At 50.6% G+C, this 9,549-nt stretch overlaps 2 protein-coding genes across 2 annotated transcripts; both read left to right on the top strand.

Annotated features, from left to right (window-relative positions):
• Nucleotides 1-137: 137 nt before the first annotated feature.
• INS49_000320 (uncharacterized protein) lies at nucleotides 138-2,853 on the top strand (the record flags this gene model as incomplete). The annotated part of the gene is made up of 9 exons (XM_043161158.1): nucleotides 138-168; nucleotides 232-460; nucleotides 537-641; nucleotides 716-933; nucleotides 989-1,022; nucleotides 1,078-1,259; nucleotides 2,219-2,417; nucleotides 2,476-2,629; nucleotides 2,692-2,853. 9 exons carry the CDS (start codon nucleotides 138-140, stop codon nucleotides 2,851-2,853), a joined length of 1,314 nt encoding a protein of 437 aa, XP_043029664.1.
• Nucleotides 2,854-8,154: 5,301 nt separating this feature from the next.
• On the top strand, nucleotides 8,155-9,398 carry INS49_000319 (uncharacterized protein; the record flags this gene model as incomplete). Its single annotated transcript, XM_043161157.1, has 4 exons — nucleotides 8,155-8,341; nucleotides 8,558-9,079; nucleotides 9,197-9,281; nucleotides 9,359-9,398. The coding sequence occupies 4 exons, from the start codon at nucleotides 8,155-8,157 to the stop codon at nucleotides 9,396-9,398; spliced, it is 834 nt and encodes a 277-aa protein (XP_043029663.1).
• Between the last annotated feature and the right edge of the window lie 151 nt (nucleotides 9,399-9,549).

The raw sequence follows: 9,549 nt of genomic DNA, 5'->3' as shown, positions 1-9,549 counted from the left end.
AGCTTCCAATCTCGCATCGCTACCCTCTGGAGACCAGCTTGCCTATGAAGCATCCATGGAGACCTCGAAAATGGACGACACCATAGATTCATACTTGAGGGGACAAGAAAGTACAGTTCGATGTGACGGTCAATATCATGGGCCCTGGGTCTATTTCCGAGGCTGTGGGTCAGCAATTGTCAGAACGTCGACTTTTTCTTCAACGGCCTTACCAACTACCGGAACGCATAGCGTACAGCAACCCGCAATACCTGGCAATAGACGACAAAATCGACGATAGATTCGAAGATCACGATTGCGATGGAGGAGGAGTGTCAACTGTTGACTCTCTTGACGAAGATCAGCTTCCAGTATACGACGACCTGGATGGTCAGCTGTGGAGTATATTCGACAACTCTTCTTTGCCGGAAGAGATGGCCCGGGTTGAAATAGATCAAAGCATCCACACGACTTTAATGGAGTATGTACTTTGCTCCTGTGAAATATTTCAAGGTTGGGTATCCGTGCGTGCGTTATAGCTGACGTTGCTTTCACAGACACCAACGAGAAGTTGTAGACTTCATTATCAACAGAGACTGTGGAAATGCAGCCAAGCATCGAAGACTTTGGACGGAAGATCGCACAGATGAGGGTCTTGTTATGTGAGTTAAAAGTCGCAGCCTGTTACTCAATCCTAGACCACAGACAAACTAGATCTGATTCAATTGATTTGCAGGTTTCGTCACAAAATCACTGGTGTCCCCAGTCCAACTCCAGCAGATGTGCCAGGAGGAATTCTCGCAGATGATATGGGCTTGGGTAAGACCCTGAGTATGATAGCAACTATAGCCACTACGCTGGCTTCCGCGAAGAGCTATGTGAACTCAGGGGATGCCAAAAGAAGAGCCCAAATGACGCCGACACCAGCGACACTGGTGATAGTCCCCTCAGCTCGTAAGTGGAATGTCTGATTCTTCAATGAATACTGCTAACCTCCCCGCCCTCCCAGTTTTGCTTGATAATTGGCTTGAGGAGATAACGAAGTATATCTAACCACCAAAGATGCTGTCGTAATATTAGTACTAATCACGGTGCTAGACACGTTAGGCCAGGGACGCTTCGCTGGCACAAATACCACGGTATGATGAGGCAGCTTGATCTCAAGTCCATCGGTTCATACGATATTGTGTTGTCCACTTACGGGACTGTGGCGGCCGATTTGGCTCGAAACCGCGGGTTGCTAAACCAGATACATTGGTATCGGATAGTGCTCGATGAAGGTGAATCCACCTGAGAACCGATCATTGTACAAAGGCACTTGCTTACCGAAGTGAGAAGCTCATGTAATCAGAAATTGGTCGACCAAGCAGTTCCATGCAATCCATCAGCTTTCAGCCCGAAGTCATTGGTGCATGACTGGCACACCGATCCAAAATTCCTTGGAAGACCTCGGAGCTCTCATCCGGTTCATTCGGCTGCCGAGTCTCGAAGACCCTCACAAATTTCGAAGACATATCGTTGGCGGTATTAAAGTTGCCGGACAACTTGTCGGTTCAAACTTCGAAAACCTACGAGATCTCCTGTCCGTGGTCTGCATTCGACGACCAAACTCATTACTGGCGCTTCCTGGAATCGATTTTGAACAATGCCGACCTGTTTTGAGTCCAGCAGAAAGGATTCAATATAATGGTCTCGTTAAAAGGTGTCATCAGGCTATTGAAAAAACATTGTATCGAGGCAAGGATCAGACCGATGCCTATGGAGTACTTGAAAGTCTACTACGTCTTCGCCTGTTCTGCAACGGCGGCGCGACAACTCTTCAACCTGAAGAATGTTCACTCAGCCCAAACGACAAAACGTTGAGTCTGCTCCAGCAAAATGAGGGCGCCTCCTGCTCATACTGTCGGTGTGAAATACTATCAATGGACGCTGAAGCCTCCAACACAGCTCCAATTGCGACGCACTGCAGCAAACTAGTGTGCGCTGATTGTCTTCCCAGATTCTCTGAAGAGACCTCCAAGCTTGCCCATTGTCCAGTTTGCGATGGGGCGGGATCGGACCAGCCTCCCGAGACCTTAGCTGCGGAGGTAATATTCGCACCGCACACAGACAGACCGTCTTCCAAAATAGCTGCTTTAATGGACAGAGTCCGAAAAGAGCCAACTAATGAGAAATGGTTCGTTTTCTATATTCATAGAGTTTTTTCACCAATTTAATGCTTGAGAATGCTGACATCCAGGCGGCCAACCCAGCTTGATATTCTCGTTTTGGAAGAAAACACTCGATTCTGTCTCAGACGCCTTCAACAAGGAGAGTATTCGATATGCTCGCGTAGATGGATCTCTATCCCAGTCCCAACGCAAGAAAGCTCTACAGACCTTCCGAAACGATGAAGACACCAGAGTACTCTTGGTAACATTTGGCACGGGATCAACTGGGTGAGTTTAGCACTGATCCGTCACGGACGCACAGGAATTCATCTAAACTTGCCTATAGGCTGAACAATTTGTGCATTGCTACTCGTATCCACATCTTCGAGCCGCAGTGGAATCCGACGGTGGAGAGCCAAGCCATAGGACGTCTATTTCGGCATGGACAAACCAACAAAGTGCACATCACACGATACATCTGTCAAAACACGGTCGAGGAAGTGAGTTCTAGGAGATTTCTCGCCCATGTCAGATCGATAAGTTTGTTGACAAGCAATCATAGGCCGTCGAAAGTAGACAGCTCAGAAAAGTCGAACTTGCACACCGTGGAGGCCTGCACGGTTCAAGAAATGACCGATCACCGGCCAAGACAAGATTCATGGCCTTGAGAGACTACATCACGAAGTATATGGCATCAGACGACTTCAAGAACATAGATCAATAAGCTATTGAGTCCTGTTGAAATTCCAGTCTGCAGTTCACCTGAGCCGATTGCGGTGACTAGTTATGCGGACAGCCCACCTCCCTCCTGATGCCCTGCTGAAACGGCGGATGTGGCAACCAGCACCGCACACACTTCGCTTCGGGCCGGAAGGTCCGGACATGAATAGACCCAGACAGCCCCCTTCTCTCAGAGAAAATAATTCATGTTTCTGAACAGACATACTGTAATACGGTGACTTTGTTTTCTTCACGATTCTCGGGCGCCCGGACTGCATATTTAGAGTGCTGTTGATTTAACTCCGCTTCGCTTTGAGATAGAGACTGATATTTTTGATGCATTGTAACTCTGGAAAAGTATCTCAAGTATAGAGCCAACTGCCTTCAGTCAATAGCTTAATTTTGTATTGCACAGGTATTGTATTCAACTAGTTCCTAACTTGATTAAAATTGCCGTATCGCATGCACATTAACGGTGTGTTAGTGTGCGCCCTCCCACACCCACACGGCCTCCCTGCTGCCCATGTCGTAGGCCATCGGATTCGCCCAACTACGTGTCTCGCCGACCTCTGCACCTCAATTCCTCCGACTGACCGACCGGCTGTGACATCCAATGGCAGGCTCAGGACGAGGGGTTTCAGGGGCCGTCTTATTGGCTACGCAGAAAGTGCTACCTGCAGGGGGGCTGTACTTCAAGTACGTACCCTAGGTATTAGGCAGCAGTGTTGGGACAGCCCTACGGACCCACCTATGGGCTCTGCAACATAGACGCGAGTCGGTTGTTCTCGTAGCACAGCCACTGCGAGCGAGCCTCAGGACAATAGTAACCAGCTAGTGGGGGCCGGTCAGCACTAGCGGTACGTGCTTTGAGCACCGCCCTTCAATAGCGAGACCAAAATGTGCAGCGGATTTGTCACGTGACTAAATTAGGCGGCACTCGGTCATTTTACGCCGATCGGGGAACAGCCCAGTACAGCGCAGTAGTCAACCCGACGACGACACATGTATTGGGTGGTCTGCACCTTATGAAGATTACAATTCTTATCAGAGCCACTTAATTTTGAGAAACAAGGCGTCTCTCCCACCTGCATACCCAGGTATCGAGCATCAAGTGTGTAGCTCCCTAGGCAGGCCAAGATTGCGGCCACTAAAATGCACCACTTGAATAATTTTACTCTTACCGTTGTGCCGCTTGCAAAACCACTGAAAGCCCTCCAATTGTCGAAAAGCATAGTTCTGAGGGCTAGTCACGTTGTCTTGACGACCTGGAGCGTCCCCCCGGTGGGTTCGTGGGATACTGGGCGGACGAAAAGAAGACAATCTCAATGCTGCTGATGCCTCCGGATCACCGAACGACAATGGGGTCTGAAGCAAGGCTCGAGCCGCTTGTGCTGGCTCCAGTCACTCTACTACTTGTATATTTCTTGTATCATTTGGCGTTGAGAAGATCAGATGTTCCTGACATACCTATTCTGAATGGCCGGTAGGGTGAATTATTCCCATACCTTCGCGCAGTATGGGGGAACACATTTGATCTCAAGTCGGCTCTTGTACTGCATAAGGAACAACATATGAGCCAAGCGATGCGAGTGCCTATTTTGGGACCTGGGAAAATGATCCTGTTACCGGCGGCGGAGTCTAGATGGCTGATCGATTAGCCGGAAGCCCTGAGCCGTGCTCAATGTGCATAAAAAAACGGAATTATATTTTTAGCTTGAGTAAGGCAGGGTCTATCAGGTCAAAAATCAAGCCCATGTTCAGCTTGTCCAAACTAGGCTTACTCGGCAGGTTGGACACCTCGTCCCGGCACTTCTAGACGAGATCGAAGCGTCTATCGCAACCGCATGGGGCACAGACACAACCAAATCCCAAGAATTTTGCGTCTACGATACTCTGCGGGTGGACGTCGGGCAGGTGACAAGTCGCGTCTTCACCCGTCTCCCCTCGTGTCGGGACAGATCTTTGCTGGAAGCAGGCGTCGCTTACGCGCAGGCAATCCCTGTTCCGCCCAGGTCCTGACATTGTTCCCGCGTGCGCTACACCGCCTCGTGGCACCTCTGATTACCAGGTCCAACCGAAAACACGAGAAATCTTGGTTTCGGGTAGTTTTGGCCGGAAATTGAGGGACGACTGAAGGAGTACGAAGACCACGAATGGCATCCTCATAGCCAGCGGCCGCAACCGCCCAATGACTTCTTACAGTGGTCGATCGAGCAGGCGAAAGAAACTGGCGATCCTGAAATGTGGGACTACAAGACACTTGCGGCGCGCCTTCTTCTGGTCAACGCTGCATCTGTCCATACGTCTGCCTCCGCTATCACTCATATCATATTAGACCTTGTCGGGCCGGGCAAGCCCGAGTAGATTGAAGAGCCCAGCGAGGGGATTTGCAGCGTGCTAGCCGAACACGGCGGCCAACGAGATAAACGAGCTCTTGCCCAGATGCACAAGCTGGATAGCGTCTTTCATGAAAGCCAACGGTTGAACTCGGTCCTCACAATCGGGCCGTTGAGGATTGTCAACGCCAAGAATGGCGTTACTCCACTCTCCGGAGTGTTTATCCCTAAGGGGTATCAAGTCGGGATCCCTGCCTTCGAGAATCATATCGACACCGATATCTCCGGACCTGATGCACAGGAATTTCGCCCCTTCCGATTCACCGACAAAAGTCTAGACTCGGACGACGACCATGTCCAGCGAGCAAGTGATTCATGGGTGACAGCCAGCCCGGAATATCTCTCTTTGAGGGGAAAGGTACGCCTTTCCTGAGCGATTCTTTGCTTCCTGTCAACTGAAGATCATGCTGGGATACATACTCACGAACTACGACTTCGTAATACACCATGGGCGGCCCGGAAACATCTAGCTCGCTACCAACCATCTCCCGCCTACTAAAGCAACAATCAAGGTTAGAAGGAAGCAAGACAGCAGCTGAAGTGAGATACTGCTCGATCGAAAGCAAGTGACAGGACGAGACCACTTTGCTAGGCTTGGTGGGTGGTGGTCACACGTATAGTGCTGCGAATGCCAAGGAGCAGACCACAAATTTCAGTTCTCACGCTGGATCGAATCTGGACTCAGCACAGAAAGTCTCGTCCTGCTGCCCGGCATGGCCGGGTGCATCTGTGATCCTTTTTGCCTCACAGCTTACGCGTCGAACACATTCAAAAAGATTTCCGCGAGTTCCGTCTCAATTTTATAAGCAGGAGGGCTATGATCTGGACAGGTGACTTTCCATTGATGATCCCGAGAATTTGTCTTAGGGAGCAAGGCAGAATGCGAGGTTGAATCTGCCGTTCCAATATCATCTACCACAATAAGATCGCCAAGAGGTTGCCAAATACGATGTTCCAGCAGACTGGACCCAGTCATGTGCATGGCTCAATCCCACAAATCAGCCGAGGAAGGCTGGTGTAAGTGGTGGACCCCACTTTGGACAAGCATCGGCGCCCAGACTTTCTCAACTACTGTGCGGGGCCTCCAGGATAACCACGCGCTCGGAGTCCAGGATCTGGGCTCGATGTTGATTTCAGAGCGTAAAAATTGAAGAACTATTGTTCCGGAGGAAAGTTTCTTTGACTGATGTGGACCTTTCAGAGAGGACATGCTGTCATTCACTGCAGTATCGAGGTGAATGTTGATCCGGAAAATCCGTTGACTGTGTCAGAAGCATTTGGTTGCTAGTACCGGAAGTAATTGGATAATTGTTAATCAGTTCCCAAAAATAGTCCGATTCATACGAGACCCCTATTGTGAGCATAGAGCCAGAAAATCCCAGGAGAGCCTTGGAATTGACGAGTGAACAGCCAAAGAGCGCTTGCTGAGAAAAGGTGAAGATGGCGAGGTGACAAGACTGTGGAGCGGTTAACCGCACCAAGCCTGCGGTTTCATGCCTATTGCTTGCTTGAGCCAAGGGCAGATTGTTGCCAATTAATTGAGCTGAAATTGCAGGTGCATCCATTTAAGCTGCCAAAGTACAGAGACACTTAATATAGGTTGCTTATCACCTCTCAATCTTTTGTACAACCCACACGTTGAACATTTCCCCCTTGACTTCTGAGAGAAAAGACATGATCGCTTTAGTTATCAATGTACTAGTATGCTTGGATCGATGACAGATTTGGAAATTTCCCTCCGACTCAACATCCTGAACTTGCTATTGTATACCTGGGCATAGGAGAGATGGCTCATACTGCTGTAGTACATGTAGGAAGCGCGGCCGTTTCTGAACGCCGACTGTCCAAGCTACTCCGGCGTCTTGCGGAATTGTGTTAGCCCCGACCCGTGCAGCCACCGTGACCTGGCCGCAGGATTCCCGCCGTGGCGGCACTGCTGGATTGACCGGACCTCCGAGTGATGAGCACAGTATTGCAGTTGAGATGCATATCGAGTCACGGATCACCACCGTTAGTGGCGGGCACTGAGCGTTGAACAGTGAAGAGAAGTGGCTGTGCAAAGAATTACGGTGTTCCATTGCGCTAGACTTAGACCTACTGCGATCTACACGAATCAGGAATGATCCCGCTCAGTGCCAACGCTCCCTTCCTCACCTTGCCTCCCCTCTCGGTCAGACTTTTACACTCGAGCGTCTAGACCGTGTTCGGTGCCGCCGTAAGCATGCGCCTGGATTATGGAGTCGCACGGCGGCCGGCCGCCAGACAATCATCCAGACTATCAGGCCAAGAAAGCAACAAGACTTTCCCAAGCTTAGGAAAAGGCAGGCGCCAAGGTCAGCGCCGTACAACCACACCATCCCACTGACAAGCTCGTATTTTACAAATTGTTCTAGGCTGAGTTTTCGTTTCCGAAAAGTCGTCATAGTCATGCCACTTGGATTCAGTAAACTCTATCTTCGCCTCTGTTTCACCAGGCGCAAACAAACGCGTACCTTGGCCTAGCCAGTTATAGGTTTGCCAAGCTGGGGCGCCCAAGATATGCATAGCACAGTAGTTCCTTGGCAACCGAGCCCGCTGGCTGCGTCCCAACGTCGGCTACATCACGATTTTTCGGTATTCCTACACAGGGCATTAGGTGGGCAGGGCGAGGCCCACTGATATCGCTAGCCCAGGACACAGAACGGGGTATCATAGTCAGGGGAGCAACTTTGAAAGGCCTAGAAACTCAATTCTGCCGCCAGAAGCGATGATGAAAATAATAGTATAAATCGCCTCAGCATCCTTCTCAGAGAAAGGAGAATGGGCTTCCAGTAGTTCTCCCAAGCTTTTGCCCTATAAACTTTCCCTGACTCTTCTGCCTACCGGGTCTTTTTGCACACAGCAGACCTCACAACAACATTCACGGCAGAATGCTTAAACACAGCCTGTTAGTCGCCTTGTTGCTGGCCACAGCCACCCTCGGCTGTGCGACACACGATTACCACGCGCAATTGGCAAAGCGACAAGACGGAGGCAGTGGAGGCAACTCATCAACTGGTCCGGAAGCCAGCGACTGGAGCTATGATGCATCCTTTGACTGGGGACGTGTGAGCGCCGGTGAGTGATCCTGATTGAATGGGAGCGCGTCGAGAAAACCCAGAGATCTATGTCTGCAGACGAGGCCAAAACCGTGCCCGTTTGCATCACACGCGGCAATACGCGCGTAATGCGTGCTGGCAGTACCGGAGCGTACCATGGCCTGAAGCTTGTCCTGCATAGGCAACGAGCAGCGAGAACGCAAACCCAAGGAATTCATCTAATTGCCTCTACTAGAGTACGAACTTTGCCAAGCTGGGACCCAGCAGTCCCCAATCGCGCTCAGCCTCAACAACGGCCTCTCGCTGAACCACATCCCTACGTTCAACTATCCCAACGAGACGGTGGGCAGCTTCTGGAACTGGGGATACGGCCCTGCCTTTACGGTGCAGCACGCCGAGGGCGTCTATACCGACAACCCTTCATTGACCTACGATAACGAGACGGTCTACCTGACCGGCTGGCACATCCACACCCCGGCTGACCACTCGGTGAACAACTACCGCACCCGAGCTGAGCTGCATCTCGTGCACGTCGACGCTGAGGGTCACGAAAAAGCCGTCCTTGCTATCATGCTGGACCCGGGCAACACCAACGACGCCTTCGTGAGCCAGTTCCCCTCACCGCTCATCAGATTCAACGACACAGCGAGAATGGACGTCACACTGTCCTTGTCAGAAGCCCTGTCGAGTGTGGCGAGGTTCAACGAGTTTTGGTCATATGAGGGTAGCTTGACGAGCCCTCCTTGCCACGAAGGAAGTAAGTAGCCCCGCTTAAAGGTTTCCTGCTTCTTATTCGAGGACATCGTCCATGGGCCATCCTACTCCATGTGGCTCTTTTGCAAAGACGTCCGATCGCTGACTCTGCAATCCACAGTTCGCTGGTTTGTGGCAAGACAGGTGATGTTCACAAGCAATGAGCAAATGCAGAAGATTCTGGCTGCAAGCACGTACAGCGCCAGGTAGGCCACGCTTTTCCCTGAGTCGTACTCTTTCTAGCATATGGGAACATTCACTGACTGGTGAATTCTGTGAACAGAGAAGAACAAATGGTCTGGCAGCACAGAATCAACGAGTAAGAGTGGACCGTGGATTCAAGAGGCAACTGCCATTTCTTGTACATCACCGGGAGGCACACAATTTGGTAGCCTGTCCGTTTGACTGTATTCTTTTCATGACATACTTCGAACGAGGACCTAGCAGTTCTCACATGCACATAACAATGTATAC

This window comes from Diaporthe citri (assembly GCF_014595645.1).
Source record: "Diaporthe citri strain NFHF-8-4 chromosome Unknown scaffold_1, whole genome shotgun sequence".
In the NCBI taxonomy this organism is placed as follows: domain Eukaryota; kingdom Fungi; phylum Ascomycota; class Sordariomycetes; order Diaporthales; family Diaporthaceae; genus Diaporthe; species Diaporthe citri.
Note: the sequence above shows the minus strand (reverse complement) of the source record. Positions and strands in the feature narration are given on the sequence as shown.